This window comes from Schistocerca serialis, chromosome 2 (genome assembly GCF_023864345.2).
Source record: "Schistocerca serialis cubense isolate TAMUIC-IGC-003099 chromosome 2, iqSchSeri2.2, whole genome shotgun sequence".
Lineage (NCBI taxonomy): Eukaryota > Metazoa > Arthropoda > Insecta > Orthoptera > Acrididae > Schistocerca > Schistocerca serialis.
In genome coordinates this window covers 905,752,084-905,771,964 of record NC_064639.1, presented here as the reverse complement: position 1 = coordinate 905,771,964, position 19,881 = coordinate 905,752,084, and the positions used below count along the sequence as shown (strand labels likewise).

At 42.3% G+C, this 19,881-nt stretch overlaps 1 protein-coding gene across 1 annotated transcript in view; it reads right to left on the bottom strand.

The window, feature by feature from the left end:
• Positions 1–19,590, bottom strand: part of LOC126456507 (galactosylgalactosylxylosylprotein 3-beta-glucuronosyltransferase P-like) — a 216,155-nt gene extending 196,565 nt beyond the window's left edge. Inside the window, exon 1 of the mRNA XM_050092257.1 lies at positions 19,580–19,590. Within this exon, the coding sequence (XP_049948214.1) occupies positions 19,580–19,590 (11 nt within the window). The remainder of the gene's footprint in view (positions 1–19,579) is intronic.
• Positions 19,591–19,881: the final 291 nt, after the last annotated feature.

The window sequence follows — 19,881 nt, the reverse complement described above, 5'->3', positions numbered from 1 at the left end:
TTTTCTCTAAATACGAAGTTTAAAACGTAACAGCCTATTCATTTTTCCATAGATTAAATAAATTCTAGAGTTTCATACACCTGCAAGTATGGTTTGTAAGCTGTGCAAAACTCATCGAAGAATCTCTCTTACTTCTGAAGAAAAGTGTACCTATAACAACAAATGCAGCCAACAGTAAGTGAAAAAAATCATGAAATTTCACATTTAAAAAAATATTATTTTTCCGTATTTTGAACTTCCACTGCTGTGAGTGTGAATCCTGAATCCTTCCCGGTCATGCTGACAAAGTTTTATGAATTTATTTGTAAAGGTATAGACAGTGCTAATTAAAATGTCCTGTGGTGCCTCTCCTTCTCGAAGTCGGCCCTTTTGACGTCCTACCCCCCTTAAAGTTTCTGCAATAAAAGAATATTCTCACTGTCTTCTTACAATATATTCGAATTATTCACACTACTCGGTCGAGAGCTAGCAAGTGAACGACCTCCGCCGCCGCAGCCAGCGCTGTCCCCAATGTCCGATGGGCAGATTGTACCTGTAGTGGGAACCTAGTGCTCGCGTGCACTGTACGAAGATCAAAACGAAACTAGCGGAATACGAAGTCCTGCATTTACGACGGTCACCTCCTGGAAAGTTATTTGCGAGTCCTCGTGGATTTTGTAAGTACATTTCTTTCTTGCAAATTTATTTGCAGGTCCAGTTTTTCCTTTGCCTTTCCTTTTCATGCCTGTTATCAAAATATTTAATACAGACCATATATTGAGCAACATTTCGGTTTATTTGCAAAAAAAAAAAAAAAAAATATTTTCTCATGACGACTCGATCCCACGACCGCCGGATTACTTTCTGTACTCAATCCCCTACGTGCCAACCGCTACCTAGGAACTACGCTGACATAAATAACTCATGCCTCATCCGAACAGCGTCAGACATGCTGTATTTTCTAAACGCTTTGCTATCTAGAGCTGCCACCTCTGTCTCTTTTATTTCTGACGAAACCCTGCAAATACCATAAATTTAGACGAAATCGGTGATGACGGTTAGCCGCGGTCGCCTTGTCAGCAGCAGCGTGCGGTGCAGTGCACCCACACACCCTGGACCATCGTACAATTACTAAGGTAACACAGGGTACTGCGCTTCAACGCGACTCACATCACATATCGAGAAACTTCGGGTTTTTCGTGCTTTAGATCGTCCTGCAAGCTAATAGCTTTTGTTTTGTACTAATTTGGTCACGTGTCTCAGAGGTATTAATCTCCCCTTCACACCGATAGTCGCGCCCCTTTTCCTCCTTATCTACAGTCACGCTGCACTTTTCTCTTTTTCTTTCCTCTATTGTTATTTCATCCCACTCGTCCCATATGGGTAGAGGGGGGGGGGGGGGGGGAGGAGTTGTCAGCGATACAAAATTCCACTTTTCAGCCAAGCGAATTAAAAAAAATTGTAATGAGAATTAGAAACAGAATATGGGGCTGTTTTTATACTTTAAATTAAAAATGAAAGACCACCAGTTAAAAAAAAGGAAAATATATGAATTTTAAAAAGACATCTCAGGAAGGTTAAATTATTCTGATAAAAAAAAAATTAAAAAACAAAACACGGAATCACTGGACTTTCACTTAAAATCTAGAGGACCTGCGCAGGGTAAGAAGTATTGTCGGAGGAGAGAGTATGCTCCATAGGGTGGAAGAGTATGGGTAAAAAGTTGGGGTCTCTCAGAAAGGAAAACTTTGGAGATGTAAGATAGGAACTGAGGTGGATAGTGGGGAATATAGTTTGTGGGAAAGACAGAGGGTGAGGAGTAGTGTGTTGCGTGGGTAGGGTAGTGGTTACAAGAGGAAAGGGAGGGGGGATGGATGGAGAATGAGAAGGAGACAGGAGCCCCGATGTGGTCTGGGATACGTGGGGAAGCGTCAAAGTTGGTAGGAGGGATAAATATCAGGGTGGATCTCATTATCTGGGGGAGAGAGCTGGCTGACGTTGCGTTGGATATGACACGTAGTTTGCGCAGATGCGGGGACGCAGCGACGTGTTTGTGAAGGCGCAGCGGCGTACAGGGGTTGATGATCAGAGGGAGACAATAGGATTACAGGAATGTAGTTTTCGGATATCACGCTGCGCCTGTGAGGTGCTTTACCAGTTTTTACCATGAAAAAGAATTCCCAAGCGTCTGAGTGATTTGTAAGCCCGCAGGTAAGGCAAGAAAAACCGAATTTTATGTGAATATCAAACTTTATTGCATTTGAAAGTGAACAAATAAGCCACTGACACAGATCAGGTGATAAGATTACTAAACCTCTAAAGTGACGTGGACCGTGACCAATAGAGTAGTGCCCCCTAGCGCAAATCCATGAACTTCTTAAGTGCACTACCAACAGAAGATTAATTCAGGAGGCAGTGTTCTACCCTATTATACGCAGGACCGTACGACGTTTTTTGGTCGGTTCTTCAGCCTAGTGACATCTACCTTTTATTTTTATTTGTTTATTTATTTACTCATTTACTCATTTTTGAGTCATCAGTCTTCTGACTTGTTTCATGCGGCCCGCCAAGGGCTCTTCTCCCGTGCCAACCTTTTCATCTCAGAGTAGCAACTGCAACCAGTCCTCAGTTTTGTGCTGGATGTATCCCAGTCTCTGTCTTCCTCTACAATTTTACCCGTTCCTTATCCCTCTAGTATATGCAAGTTATTCTGTGATATCTTAACAAACATCCTTCTTCTTGTCAGTGATTTTCGTATATTGCTTTCCCCGCCGATTTTGCGGAGAACCTTCTCATTCCTTACCTTATCAGTCTATCTAATTTCAACATGCTTCTGTAGCATCACACCTCAGATGCTTCTGTTCTCTTCTGTTCCGGTTTTCCCACAGTCCACGGCTCACTGCCATACAATGCTGTGCTCCAAATGTACTTTCTCTGAAATTTCTTCCTCAAGTTAGCACCTAAGTTTGGTTCTAACAGACTTTTCTTGCCCTGGAATGCCCTTTTTTCCAGTGCTAGTCCACTTTTTATGTTCTCCTCGCTCCGTCCGTCATAGGTCATTTTCTTGCCTAGGTAGCAGAATTCCATAACTTCGTGTATTTCGTGATCACTAATCCTGTTATTAAGTTTCTCGGCGTTCCATTTTTCGCTACTTCTGATTTCTTTCGTCTTTCCCCGAATTATCCTCAATCCATATTCTGTACTCATTAGACTGTTCATTCCATCATCATGTCCTGTAATTCTTCTTAATTTTCACTGAGGATAGCAAAGCCATCAGCGAATCCTATCACGGACATCCTTTCACCTTGAATTTTAATCCCATTCTTGAAACTTTTTTATTTCCGACATGTAGACTGAACAGTAGGGGAGAAAGACTACATCCATGTCTTACACCCTTTTTAATTCGTGCACTTCGTTGTTTGTCTTTCACTCTTATTGTTCCCTCTTGGTTCTTGTACATATGTATATTACCAGCCTGTCCCTATAGCTTACCCCTGTTTTCCTCAGAATTTCGAACATCTTGCACCATTTTACATTGTCGAACGCTTCCTTGAGGGCGAGAAATCCTATGAACGTGTCTTGATTTTTATGTAGTCTTGCTTCCATTATCAACCACAACGTCAGAACTGCCCCTCTGGAGCCTCCGCCTTTCCTAAAGCCAAACTGATCGTCATCTAACATACACTCAGTTTCCTTTCCTATTCTTCTGTGTACTATTCTTATGAGCATCTTGGATTCAAGAGCGGTTAAGCTGACTATGCGATAGTTCTTGCAGTCGTCGGAATTGTGTGGAACATGTTTTCTCGAAAGCCTGATGGTACAATGCCAATCTCACACATTTTACACATCAATGTGAATAATCGTTTTGCTGCCACTTCCCCTCCCCCCCACCCCCTCCCCCCAATGATTTTACAAATTCTGATCGAATGTTATCCATTCCTTCTGCCTGATTTAATCTCAAGTTTTGCAAAGCTCTTCCAGATTTCGATTCCAGCACTGGATCCCAAACTCTTCCCTGTCGATTCCTATTTGTTCTTCTGCCACGTCATAAGACAACTCCCACTCACACAGGCCCTCAATGAACTCCTTCCATCTATACGCTCTCCCCTCTGCATTTAACAGTGGAATTCGCATTACAGTCGTAATGTTACCGCCCTTGCTTTTAATGTAACCGAAGGTTGGTTGGACTTTTCTATATGCTGAGTCAGTTCTTCCGACAATCATTTCTTTTTCGATTTCTTTACATTTTTCGTGTACCCATTTCCCCTTAGTTTCCGTGCACTTCTTATTTATTTCATTCCTAAGTGAGTTGTATTCGTGTATCCCTGAATTTCCCTGTACAGTTTTGTACCACCTTCTTCGATCAGCTGAAGTATTTCTTCTGTTACCCTTGGTTTCTTCGCCGCTACCATCCTTGTACCTACGGTTTTCTTTATGTCTTCCGCCAGTGCCCTTTTTAGAGATGTCATTCCTCTTCCAACGAGCAGCCTACCGAGCTATTGACTACTGCCGTATCTATGGACTCAGAGAACTTCAAGCGTATCTCTTCATTCTTTAGTACTTCCGTATCGCCGCGCGGGGGGTAGACGTGCGGTCTAGGGCCTCTTGTCACGGTTCGCGCGGCTGCCCCCGTCGGAGGTTCGAGTTCTCCCTCGGGCATGGGTGTGTTTGTTGTCCTTAGCGTAAGTTAGTTTAAGTTAGATTAAGTAGTGTGTAAGCCTAGGGACCGACGACATCAGCAGTCTGGTCGCATAAGACCTTACGACAAATTTCCAATTTTCCGTATCCCACTTGTTTATTCATCGATTCTTCCTCACTAGTTTCTAAACGGAAGGAGCTGCTAAATTCCGAAATCAGATCTTCACCGAGGATGTACAGCATATATTATTACCACAGACTTTCAAATCGCGCAGTGATCACCATTCAAAGATAAGTGAAATTAGAGCACGTACTGAGGCGTTCAGACAGTCGTTTTTCCCTTGCGCCATCGGCGAGTGGAACAGACGGGGGGGATATGACTTTGGCTCGAATAGTGCCCTCCGCCACACACCGATTGCTGCCTAGAGGAGTATATATGTAGATATGTGGAACTACAGCGTACTCATCATCATTACCAAATTGTGATCTGAGTCTACATCTGCTCCTGGATATGCCTTACAGTCCAGTACCTGATTTTGGAGTCTCTGTCTCATCGTGATGTAATCTAACTGAAACCTTTCCGTGCATCCTGTCCTTTTCCAAGTATACCTCCTCCTCCCGTGATTCTTGCACAGAGTATTCGCTATTACTTGTTGAAATTTATTACAGAACTTAATTAGCCTTTCTCCTCTCTCATTCCTTGTCCCAAGCCCATATTCTCCCGTGACCATTGCTTCTACTCCTTCCGCTACAGCCGCATTCCAGTCCCCCATGAATATTAGATTTTCATCTTCCTTTATGTACTGCAATCGACGTCGGCATGTACACAAGAACTATTGTTGTTGGTGTTTGTTTGCTGTCGATTCTGAGAAGAACATCCCCATCACTGATCTGTTCACAGTAACTTACTTTCTTCCTATCCATAACGAATCCTACTCCTGTTGTACCATTTTGCTGCTGCTGTTGATATTACTCTATAGTCATCTGCCCAGAAATCCTTGTCTTCTTCCCATTTCACTTCATCGACCCCTACTATATCTAGATTGAGCCTTTGCGTTTTCCTTTTCAGATGTTCTTGTTTCCATACTACATTCAAACTTCTGACATTCCGCGCCCCGTCTCGTAGAACGTAATCCTTTCATTGATTATTCAATCTTTTTCTAGCGGTCACTTCTCCCTTGACAGTCCCCTCCCGGAAGTCCATGTGATGGACTAGCCCAGAATCTTTTGCCAATGGAGGAATCACGACGACACTTTTTCAATTACAGGCTATATGTCCCGTGGATTCACAGTATGTATCTTTAATGCAGTGGCTTCCATTCCCTTCTGCATCCTCATGCCATTAAACGTTGGTGATTCCTCCGCCTTTAGGTTCACTGTCCCACCCCAAGGGCAAGAGAGTGCCCTGAACCTCTGTCCGCTTCTCCTTCCTCTTTGACAAGGCAGTTGGCAGAATGGGGGTCACATCCTATGCCGGAAGTCTTCGGCTACCATTCCTGATGATTTTTATTCATAATTTGAGCAGCGGTGGGGTTCTAACCCGGGACAAAGGAGGTTTTGATTATTTATCAAACACGCTACTTCTAGAGAAGTTTTTATAATCGCAGAAAGGAATGCGGTCTACAGACCGCCATGTGACGTTACACGTAGTTAAGGGAGCTACTCGGCCCCCAGAATTGCTACGAGATGAGGTATTTTTGATGTACGACTGAGCGCTAGCGGGCTTGTGGCTCAGGGCAGACCACGGTGGCAGCTGCAGGCGAGACAGGAGCGTCAGCAAAGGACCGAACTCCCAGTATTGGGAATTGTGGCCACGGACTGTCGCCTAGAAGGACAGACAATGCTCCACGCATGGGTGAGGATCGCTAGCAATAGTTGGACGTGGGGAAGTTAGCCACAGAATTTCAAGAAAGAAGGTACGTTGTTTCGAGATACAGTTGCAACCGTTGCTACCACGCGTATACGTTTGGCGCAGCCATTCTCCCAGTTGCCGTGGTTTGTGACTGGGTGAATGGTATTCAAGTTGCAGCCAATGGACGGTTGCAACTAGTTTCGACTGGTCAAAGGAAATTATTATGGCTGCCTCCGAAGCCTTTAATAAGCCTGCCCCAAAGAGATCAGGGCGTGCATGAGCAGAGCCTTCTCTGTTCAAGTCTCGTAGCATTCTCGTTGAAGATAAGAAGTTCCATGCTAGCCTTTTAAAGGAACTGTACAAATGACACGAGCACATTAAGTTGGCTCACTTTAGAGGGGAGGTGGCATAGGTGGAAATTAACATGCTGTGCTGTTACACATATATCAATGAAACTAACTGCATACCAGATTCTTAACCAGTGAACACAACGCCGCCACTCCCTACTGATTATACCAACGATAATTTTTCTTTAAATTAAATAGTTTCTGGCATTTGTACGGTTTGGACGTTCACTACCTTGTTTTTTATTAACACTGTAAAAGGGGGTTGTTTGTTTTGTATCCCCAGATGATAATTACACGAAATATTTGTGAGGATTTGTAAGCGGTGGGTCCCTGAGGTACGGCAATGCGTGAACGCTGAGAAGTAAGTTTAAACAATTTTACTAACAAAGGCTGATTATAAAAGATGCGCACCCAACACCACTGTGTCTGACATCCTAATTATGCTCGTATGGAAAGGCTCCATGGTGAGCTAAGAAAAGATACATATTCGCGCCCGAGGCCACGGTAGTTAATACAAGGTGCTGCGGAAGGTGGCGAGTGGCTTACTCCCTGTGTCACACTGCGGTTAGGTGCACGTGTACTGACCAAGCAAATTGTTAGCATTCCAGACAGGTCGGCCGGCGAGAGCGTGTTGCATACTGTAAGGGTGCGTGCACCCCATAGACCCATACATCACTCTCCCCAGAGAAAAAGAGCAAAGCTCAAAACGACCACCTGGGCGCTATGAATGTATTTCGCCATTTGTGGCGTCAGAAGGCATTGCAACACGCATTTCATTTGCAAACACAGTAACATTCGGTACAGAGAAGCGTGCCTTCAGGATGACAATTTCATGCATGACAAATGCTGTTGACAAAGACAAATTAATAAAAGCAATACGGACACAATACTGACAATCAAGTATGCATTAACATTACTGGATGAATCGAACGATTTAATTCTATTTGCTGCTTCAATGAAGTTTAACTCATTATTGGAAGAAATCAGATTTTCATGGATATCCTTAAGTAAATTATTGTCTTCAGAAAAACTTGATAAGGAATGCTTTCCATATATTAATATGTATGAATCATTGTAATAAACAGATAACATTCTCATTAATGGCAAATTTTCTGTTGCTTGAAATGTAGTTGGTAATACGCTAGGCATATCAAATAGTTCACATGGTAAACCACAATGTGTGGCATTCAAGATTAATCCACTATTATTCAATTTGAGTGTAAAGGGTAGCTCAGGTGTATCGTATTTTTTACATGTAAATGTGACATCAAGGGTGGAGTTAAATGAGAAAATTATACCTTCGAAACATCGTTTAAGAAATGGATGATAAAGATGGACTAAAATTCTAGGGCAATCATCTCTTGGGGGATGATTCATAAACAATTGTTTGTCTCAGCTGCGCACTCTACTATCTAAGAATACTGCCAATTCAGAGCAAATTAAGGTATGACTACGTTTACACATATGCAAATCATTTTCATTTAGGGACACAAAATATCTTCGATCCTTGCTGATCAGTAGATAATCATTCAGTACGAACTTTACATGAATACCTGCTTCTGTCCATTTCACACGGTAAGTATAAATATTATACATTTCAAAATTATGCTTTGATCTAGCAATGGATATAGAAACAGTAACAGTTAATTCATCTTCAATCATTAAAGAGTGTGTGACGATTAACTTGTAGTAATCATATAAATTGTAAGATTTAACAGGGTAAATCATAGTACAGGTTGCATCTAGCTTACGCTCGATTGTTAGCAGGATCTGTAAAAATTGTTCTGAATGTAGTAGTTCACTGCTCAAACAGTCATTCGAACTACTTTCTAAGGCTGTTCTTAAGTTAAGGGTATCAATTCTAGCATTTGATAAACTGTCAGTAATCCTTAACAAAAGAGTGTTTAAATCTCAGTGTGCACTCACAGCATTTAATCCTTGGAATAGTTCTCGGATATTTGCGTTCGTTTCATTACGAATTATTTGGAAATGTGAGATAAATTGCTTTACAATCTGTACAATGAAAACTGTATGGTTAGTAATGGTTCTTTACATATTCTTTAATACGATAATTTCATTAGAGAGGTTAGTAAAATCTGTGCTGGACTGTTGTTCAAGAGCTAATATTATGCGTTAACTTACAATAGATCTCGACTAGTTAAAGTACCAAATACAGTACGAAGGATACTCCCTCCAAAATCAAACCAGGCACGTTTAAGCCTAATTAAAGTTTTATGTGGCAAAAGCCTTAAAAAACAAATGTAGACTTTACCTGCATTTTGGCTGTGATCCAGTTATTATACCAAGATGTACCCATTTCCAAAATTGTATCACTACCCTTAACAGAACGAATTAGATCAATTTGCTTCTTTACAGTACTGAACTCTTGCTGAAGTTCACTCAAATTGTACTTGAGGACATGTTTTGCATTACTTGTTGAAAATACCATGTCTGATCGTGGTTCAGACAAAACATCTGTACACTGTGGTACTATTACTACAGTATTAGTAGAATACGCTATCATAACAAACATTAGAATAGAAATGAACATGGTTAATTAGTTCTAAATACTAGAGTTAACAATTAACATAAAATAAATGAGTTTCTTGTGGTAACCTGTGGAATAAAAGGTTTAGTTTCACTTGTGCACTTGTGCAATAGCTTCAAAACTAAATTTTCACAACGCATTCATGGCTGAAATAAACACACACATTGCACTCTCTCACACTACACATGTTTACGCACATTGAAGGGGTGCCTGGAACAGGATCGCTCGGAACGTGGCGCTGCCTCGGCCTCGAAGTCTGGACTGTGACCTCGCAATTCTCGCTTCCTGGGTTTGCAAACAGCAGGTCTGCTTCTCGGTCGGTCCTCATCGTCTTGCGATACTACAGGAAATCTGCCCAGAAATGGCTTTACACGACTGACATGAACGACAATCGAACGAAAGGGCAGTTGGAGCTTGAGAGTGTCTGGCGACAACACCTTTCCAAAACATCTTAAACTTTTTGACTTGACTCTTCTTTAACACCACTTTGCTCAGATACACAAGATCTCCAACTCGATACTGCGGCACTGCTGCCTGGCGGTCGTGTTGTCTTGCTTGGGAGAAAGGATTGATGATTTCGCTGTTTCACTCCCCTCCATGCTTCCTTTAGCCTGCGTGCTAGATACCTTACATGTTCGTTGCTGATTCCAGCAGTCGATCGTGCAAAGTCCAAGGGTGAATACATTTTTCTTCCGTAGACGATCTCATATGACCTGTGCTTTTTGGCACTATAACAACTTACCAAGTACGGTAAACAGACATCCCAATTGTCGTGTTTGCTGCCCACATAATGGCTAACCATTTTAATACTTGTTCTGTGAACTCGCTCGACTCTTCCATTTCCTTCAGGGTGTGCTGGTGTAGTCCTTAACTGAGTTATTTGCATGAGCTTGCAAGTCTGTTTAAGTAATTCACTCATAAAATTCGTTCCTTGATCACTAATTATACTTAATGATGATCCAAACTTAAGAATCGATTCTTTCACAAAAACTTTAGCTATAGTCTCAGCGCTCTGATCAGGTTTTGGTATCTTGAGAAGGTAACAATTTGTCCATTTTATTTGGACTGTTGAGCTCCATGGCCATGGATAATGATATTTTACTGTAAAAAAGTGGCTGTTCGCTGTATTTTTATAGCAAAATATCATGAGAAGGTATCTAGAGAAATTATCTGACATTGTCAATATGTATTTGTTTCCATCTTTAGTCTTAGGCAATGTTCTTACGACATTTAATCCCACTCGTTCAAATGGTTCACTTGTCTCTGGTAGTTCTTGCAATGGTGCTCTACTTTTTCCTACATTATTCCGTCTGTTACAGGAATCACATTGTGAAACAAACTCGAAAACGTCAGCTTTGCGACTCCGTCACCAAAACATTTGAGCTATTTTAATGTTTGTTGCTTTTTTACCACACCGTCCTAATAATAAAGAATAGTGTTGTTCTCGCATGATTTGCTCTTTCATGCTACCTGAAATAACTGGACGGTTTCCTTTACTAGTGATTTTGTACAATAATCCATCTATTTCGACAAAATTTGCATTGTGGAGCTTCTTCTTGAGCTGCCTTTAACTCTTTTTCTTGACTTATTGTAACACAAACATTGACTTTTCGACTCATTGCATCAGCATTCAAATGTTGTTTACCAGGTCGGTGAATAACCTTAAACAGGTACTCACTCAGTTTTAATGCCCTTCTTGTTAATCTGGAACTTGTATCCTTTAAGCTCAATAACCATTTAAGTGCGGCATGATCTGTAATAACTGTAAATTCTCTTCCTGTTAAGAAACATCCGTTATGTGTTATACCAAAAACCAAAGCACGAAGCTCCTTCTCAGTAATAGTAGTAGAATTACATTCTGCTTTGTTTAATTGTCTGGAAGCAAATGAGATTGGATGTTCATGACCATCAGCTTCTTGAGACAAGATTGCAACTATGGAAAAATTGGATGCATCTGTTGAAAGAATAAAAGGTTTATTGAAATCTGGATAGGCTAACACTGGGTCTGCGGCTAGAGCAGTTTTAAGTTCTTCCATTGCCTTTTTGCACTCTGTTGACCAATTAAATGTGGCTCCTTTCTTCTGTAGCTGTGTCATTGGACCTGCTATAGTCGCATAACCGGGTATAAATCGTCTGTAGAAATTAGGCACTCCCAAGAATGATTATAGTTCTTTCAAATTCTGTGGTTCAGGAAAATTCTTTACATCTTCAATTAATTTTGAATCAGGTCGAACACCTTCACTGGTTATAACATGACCAAGATAGTTAACTTTGCTTTGTGCAAAATGACATTTATCTATTGATAAAGACAGATTTGCGCTTCTTATACGCTCAAAAACAGCTTGTAGTCTCTCAGCATGCTGCTTCATGTTCTCACTTGTTAAATCACACACTGGAAAAATTCGACATCTAACCAAGTAATCCAAGGTCTCCATTAAATTTGGTAAGGGATAAATGTCGGGTGTGGTCACAGCATTCAATGATCGGTAATCAACACAAAATCTCCTGAAATCGACTTCTTCTTTACAATTACAATAGGCGAACACCACAGTGGGTCTGAAGGATCTCTTGGTGCTATAATTTCGGCTTCTAATTGTTCTTCAACCACGTCTTCTACCAACTCTCTTTGACTGAATGGTATTCGCTAAGGTTTCTGTGTGATTGGGGCCGCATTCCCTGTACGAATACTATGCTGAACTAAATGAGTGACAGGTAAATTTGCACGTTCTCGGAATAAATCTGCATACTCCAACAAAACAGGAGCTAAATTTTCTGTTCATCAGCTGTCAAATGTTCTATCTTCTTCCAAATCTTGCGCTTCAGTTCATTGTTAACTTCATCTCCTCGATACAATTTTGCGGTACTGTTATAAAAATCTGTGTTTATAACTGCAGCATTTGTTACCTCATCTGGAATCTCTATAACGTTAATTTTACATACGCTCGACACTTCAGCAACTTTCGTTCCTTGTGGCAAAACAACATCCTCATTGCTCATATTCGTTATTGTAACGGGGACTTTGCGACATTCTGTCTCACCATTTCTACATCTACATCTACATCTATACTCCGCGAGCCACCTTACGGTGTGTGGCGGAGGGTACTTATTGTACCACTATCTGATCCCCCCTTCCCTGTTCCATTCACGAATTGTGCGTGGGAAGAACGACTGCTTGTAAGTCTCCGTATTTGCTCTAATTTCTCGGATCTTTTCGTTGTGATCATTACGCGAGATATATGTGGGCGGTAGTAATATGTTGCCCATCTCTTCCCGGAATGTGCTCTCTCGTAATTTCGATAATAAACCTCTCCGTATTGCGTAACGCCTTTCTTGAAGTGTCCGCCATTGGAGCTTGTTCAGCATCTCCGTAACGCTCTCGCGCTGACTAAATGTCCCCATGACGAATCGCGCTGCTTTTCGCTGGATCATGTCTATCTCTTCTATTAATACAACCTGGTAAGGGTCCCATACTGATGAGCAATACTCAAGAATCGGACGAACAAGCGTTTTGTAAGCTACTTCTTTCGTCGATGAGTCACATTTTCTTAGAATTCTTCCTATGAATCTCAACCTGGCGCCTGCTTTTCCCACTATTTGTTTTATGTGATCATTCCACTTCAGATCGCTCCGGATAGTAACTCCTAAGTATTTTACGGTCGTTACCGCTTCCAATGATTTACCACCTATGGCATAATCGTACTGGAATGGATTTCTGCCCCTATGTATGCGCATTATATTACATTTATCTACGTTTAGGGAAAGCTGCCAGCTGTCGCACCATGCATTAATCCTCTGCAGGTCCTCCTGGAGTACGTACGAGTCTTCTGATGTTGCTACTTTCTTGTAGACAACCGTGTCATCTGCAAATAGCCTCACGGATCTACCGATGTTGTCAACTAAGTCATTTATGTATATTGTAAACAATAAAGGTCCTATCACGCTTCCCTGCGGTACTCCCGAAATTACCTCTACATCTGCAGATTTTGAACCGTTAAGAATGACATGTTGTGTTCTTTCTTCTAGGAAATCCTGAATCCAATCACAAACCTGGTCCGATATTCCGTAAGCTCGTATTTTTTTCACTAAACGTAAGTGCGGAACCGTATCAAATGCCTTCCTGAAGTCCAGGAATACGGCATCAATCTGCTCGCCAGTGTCTACGGCACTGTGAATTTCTTGGGCAAATAGGGCGAGCTGAGTTTCACATGATCTCTGTTTCCGGAATCCATGTTGGTTATGATGAAGGAGATTTGTATTATCTAAGAACGTCATAATACGAGAACACAAAACATGTTCCATTATTCTACAACAGATTGACGTAAGCGAAATAGGCCTATAATTATTCGCATCTGATTTATGACCCTTCTTGAAAATGGGAACGACCTGCGCTTTCTTCCAGTCGCTAGGTACTTTACGTTCTTCCAGCGATCTACGATAAATTGCTGATAGAAAGGGGGCAAGTTCTTTAGCATAATCACTGTAGAATCTTAAGGGTATCTCGTCTGGTCCGGATGCTTTTCCGCTACTAAGTGATAGCAATTGTTTTTCAATTCCGATATCGTTTATTTCAATATTTTCCATTTTGGCGTCCGTGCGACGGCTAAAGTCAGGGACCGTGTTACGATTTTCTGCAGTGAAACAGTTTCGGAACACTGAATTCAGTATTTCTGCCTTTCTTCGGTCGTCCTCTGTTTCGGTGCCATCGTGGTCAACGAGTGACTGAATAGGGGATTTAGATCCGCTTACCGATTTTACATATGACCAAAACTTTTTAGGGTTCTTGTTTAGATTGTTTGCCAATGTTTTATGTTCGAATTCGTTGAATGCTTCTCTCATTGCTCTCTTTACGCTCTTTTTCGCTTCGTTCAGCTTTTCCTTATCAGCTATGATTCGACTACTCTTAAACCTATGATGAAGCTTTCTTTGTTTCCGTAGTACCTTTCGTACATGATTGTTATACTACGGTGGATCTTTCCCCTCGCTTTGGACCTTAGTCGGTACGAACTTATCTAAGGCGTACTGGACGATGTTTCTGAATTTTTACCATTTTTGTTCCACATCCTCTTCCTCAGAAATGAACGTTTGATGGTGGTCACTCAGATATTCTGCGATTTGTGCCCTATCACTCTTGTTAAGCAAATATATTTTCCTTCCTTTCTTGGCATTTCTTGTTACACTTGTAGTCATTGATGCAACCACTGACTTATGATCACTGATACCCTCTTCTACATTCACGGAGTCGAAAAGTTCCGGTCTATTTGTTGCTATGAGGTCTAAAACGTTAGCTTCACGAGTTGGTTCTCTAACTATCTGCTCGAAGTAATTCTCGGACAAGGCAGTCAGGATAATGTCACAAGAGTCTCTGTCCCTGGCTCCAGCTCTGATTGTGTGACTATCCCATTCTATACCTGGTAGATTGAAGTCTCCCCCTATTACAGTAGTATGATCACGAAACTTCTTCACGACGTTCTGCAGGTTCTCTCTGAGGCGCTCAACTACTACGGTTGCTGATGCAGGTGGTCTATAGAAGCATCCGACTATCATATCTGACCCACCTTTGATACTTAACTTAACCCAGATTATTTCACATTCGCATTCGCTAATAACTTCACTGGATATTATTGAATTCTTTACTGCTATAAATACTCCTCCACCATTGGCGTTTATCCTATCCTTGCGGTATATATTCCATTCTGTGTCTAGGATTTCGTTACTGTTCACTTCCGGTTTTAACCAACTTTCCGTTCCTAATACTATATGCGCACTATTTCCTTCAATAAGAGATACTAATTCAGGAACCTTGCCCTGGGTACTCCTGCAGTTTACCAATATTACGTTAACTTTTCCTGTTTTTGGTCTCTGCGGACGGACGTTCTTTATCAACGATGATAATGTCCTCTCTGGTAAGCCGTCAGGTATTTTATCGTTTCGCCCAAGGGGGGGTCCCTCTAACCTAAAAAACCCCCGTGTGCACGCCACACGTACTCTGCTACCCTAGTAGCTGCTTCCGGTGTGTAGTGCACGCCTGACCTGTCTAGGGGGGCCCTACAGTTCTCCACCCAATAACGGAGGTCGATGAATTTGCAACCATTATAGTCGCAGAGTCGTCTGAGCCTCTGGTTTAGACCCTCCACACGGCTCCAAACCAGAGGACCGCGATCGACTCTGGGCACTATGCTGCAGATATTAAGCTCAGCTTGCACTCCGCGTGCGATGCTGGTTGTCTTCACCAAATCAGCCAGCCGCCGGAAGGAACCAAGGATGGCCTCAGAACCCAAGCGGCAGGCGTCATTCGTTCCGACATGTGCTACTATCTGCAGCCGGTCACACCCAGTGCGTTCAATAGCTGCCGGAAGGGCCTCCTCCACATTACGGACGAGACCCCCCGGCAAGCACACCGAGTGCACACTGGCATTCTTCCCCGACCTACCCGCTATTTTCCTGAGGGGCTCCATAACCCGCCTAACGTTGGAGCTCCCTATAACTAATAGGCCCGCCCTCTGTGACTGTCGGGACCTTGCCGGAGAATCGGCCACTGGCCCAACAGGCGAGGCATCCTGTGGTGGCTCGGAAACGATGTCATCACCACTAGGAAGCACCCCGTACCTGTTGGAAAGGGGTAAGGCAGCTGCCACGCGGCCAGATCCCACCTTCGCCTTTCGGCCAGGCACGCGCGAGCCCACCACTGTCCGCCATTCACCCTGGAGTGATGGCTGACCGGTAAGATGCTCACTGCCGGAAGACGCAGCGACATCAGGGGTTCCATGTGATTCCAAGGCCACCGAAGTAGGCATAGGTCTCACCACAGTTGCCCCAACGCCACTACGAGCCGACGCCTGCGCCTCGAGCTCGATGAGCCTAACAGACAAAGCCTCCACCTGCCCCCGAAGAGTGGCCAATTCTCCTTGCGTCCGCTCACAACCACCACAGTCCCTACACATGACTATGTTTACCCTACTCTATACGGTGACAAATTCCCAAGATAATCTTCTGATGAGCTACTCTGATAATCAAGAAACACTCACTGAAATACGAGACGCGAAAACTACGCTAGGTTTTCCCAGAAAAACTATTTAAAAGCTAAGCGCAGCAAATAAGTACAAAAACGCTTTATACAAACAGTACTCGCTGCTGCTGGTGCTCTCGCTCTGGCTGTCACAAGACAACTGCTGATTCAAGTGACTAGTGGCTAACGGCCGCGAAACAAACAAAAGACGGTTTTAGGGCGCTTTCTGTTCTAAACGATCAAGAAAACACTAAGAAATCTAACCATTGTAGTGACACCTACACTTCTAGCAACATAACAATACATTGTATCTAGTAACTCACTTTCCTCCGATCGCTCAATTAATAACAAAGTTCCTTCCTTGCATCGGGGTGACTTGACTTCAATGTAGATTGTCTTTCCTGCTCCCTTGGGAATTTGCTGAGGCTGATCAATTTGAACATCGACTCGGACGGTTTGACCTGATGCATCGTTTGGGCGGTCCATTCCCACGACGTCAGTATTACTGCTCCTTTGGGTACGATCTGAAGAACGATTTCTTAGGTTGCAGTTGCTACAGCCTAGTCTGATCTTTCTGCGACCAATATCGCTGCCTCGTTAACGGACAAGAAATCAAATCCAAGTACACCGTCGTAACGCGTTTCGTTATTTGAAACCACTTGCACCCTTGCTGCGTATTTACCTTTATATTTATTTTCACCTTGATCTTGGCTTTGGCCAAGAATTAATTCTACGCCAACTTCTCCATAGTTACGTACTGTAGTTCTTCTCCATTTAACCCTGGCACACTTAATAGCGGCGGTTTCAATTTATCCCGTTTACCTATGCCTCACCACATTAATGAGGTCTGTGCTCCTGTGTCAATAAGTAGTCTGATGTTTCTCCCGCGATGTACAGCACCTATCACGAAGTCATTTTCGGTGTGATTTTCGCGGGAACTAACAGGATTCACTGTCTCTGGCAAGGGGCGAACGGAGTGGTGCCCGTACTCGCTTAAAGATCTGGCAGATTGTCTGTTGTTCACATTACCTTTCTTCTTGTTGCGACAGTCTCTCGAAACATGGCCCTGCATCCCGCAATGATAGCAGATTCGATTCTCTTTGCAATCCTTACGCTTATGACCCAGCTTATGGTATCTGTAGCATTGTACTGTTGTGTTGGAAACTCTGCATTCTTGTTTCTGCATGTCATCCGGTCGTCTTAGTGCTTCAACGAAACCAACAGCTGATTCTATTGCTTCCTGAAACGTTTTACATCGTGCCAATCGAACAGCTTTGCTTACTTTCTCTCCGTGCATCCCCTGAATGAATGTGTCCAAGGCTTTCTGGTCGGCTTCAGACAACTTAACGTAATTTTCATTTTCATCAACTCGTACGTTTGAGCATTGATGTTCCGAATCCTGTCGGCAAACTACTCGATAGATTCGTCTCGTCGCATTCGCAAACTGTGAAGCTGCTCTCTGTAAAATCTGATCTCATTTTTACGTTTAAACCTCTGAACAACAATCGTTCTAAACTCATTGTAATCTTCTTTTTTCACGCAAGTAGGCTCCGCGCTAATGAAATCTTGTGCTGCTCCCTGAATTCTTAATTTGGCAGCCACTAGCTTATCGGAATCTGTCCATGATCCTAACAGGGCGGCACCTTCAAGTTTAGGAAAAAACGCTTTCACATTATGTTCAGGTTTCCCACTAAACACTGGTACTGATGGCAATAATGAAAAATTCTTTATTGTAGTTGTACCTGTGTTGCATGAACTATCATTTGACAAGTATTTCGGAATGTTACGCTCGCTTCTTTCTGCTTTTAACTGCCGAATCTCTTCTTGCAGTTCGTTAATAACAGTTTGTAGATCGACAACGTTACTCTAACTGGATTGCGACATTTCGTCTAATTTAACGCCAATGAGCCACTAAAACGTAAAATAAAAATCCATTACTGCCTTTCGTATTCTAGCCAAGCTGGAGTAGACTAACCCGAATTCCAGCGTTGGATGTCCCCGCAGAGTCGGAAGACGTTCATGCTGCTGCTGCACCTCTTCAGAACTGTAGATTTTCCATAATTATCCCCATGCTGACACCACTTCTATAAGGGGGTTGTTTGTTTTGTTGCCTCAGATGATAATTAGACGAAATATTTGTCAGGATTTGTAAGCGGTGAGTCGTTGAGGTTCGGCAGTACACGAACACCAAGAAGTAAGTTTAAACAGTTTTATTAACAAAGGCTGATTATGAAACACACACGCTATGCGCACCCATCATCACTGTGTCTGACATCCTAATTACAGTCGTATCGAAAGGCTTCATGGTGAGCTCAGAAAAGAGACATATTCGCGCCCAAGGCCACGCTAGTTAATACTGCCCGCTGCGGACAGCAGCCATAGGTTTACTCCCTGCGTCACACTGCGGCCGGACACATGTGTACTGACCAAGCAAATTGTCAGCATTCCAGACAGGTCGGCTGGCGAGCACGTGTTACGTACCATACAGTTGGTACTAATATCTACAACGTATTGTCAACCAGCACCAAAATTTGTGTTATCAAAATCGATGACACATACTGATCAATTTTTTTCATCATATGCATATAATCAAAATATGTAGAAGAAAACAGGATGTTAATGAGAAAAGAGGTGTCAGGAATAATTACAGGCGTCTTCAGTTAATATTTTGTATCATTGGTTCTCTAAGAAGTGCCGAACACAAGCTGGAAGCAGAAAAGTTTGCCTCAATTTCATTCTTCATAATAGTTTCTGCGGTCAGAAAGCCTCCGATTTTCATTTATTCTTTAAATAATGAAACATTGCACCTCTTACGTATTTTTTTTTCATGCTTCGCAAGACGCGTTTGGAGACTTTCTCATCGTCATGATCAAATATTTACGTTAGTATTTGTGTGTTGTGCTGCGTGCCATGCACTATAGCCTCCTTTTGTGGTTATAAGATACTGTGCTTTCTCCATCATTCAGAAAATACGATACATACACAGCATCACTCATACCACTTGTGAAATTTCACACTGTGTGTGTGTGTGTGTGTGTGTGCGTGTGTGTGTGTGTGTGTGTGTGTGTGTGTGTGTGTGTGTTTCTCAGCATAATGTAGTAAACGCAGTAAGATACCTTAACCTCAAAGAGACGACATAATACAGTGGAAGAGAGGTACAAAACACATACAAACGGTACACAAAATACTTCCTTAACCCTAGGACTCACTCTGGGGTCATAGGTGACCCCAATCATCTTTACTATGGATAAAATAACATTTCTATTTCTTGTAAAAATCCAGAATTTTATGACTTTTACCACACAGTATTGTAGCTCTCTCACAAAAATTTTTAGAGCGCTTGACGCAACATTTAAATCAATAATTAACAAAAACTACTGTTGGGGTCAATTATGACCCCAGATAGATTATATGTAACATTCATAGAATGTATAGATTATCAACTATCAATGTCTTTCTTAGGTATTTTGAGTTGGTAACACTGAATTCAGGTGTCATTCAGGTGTTACTC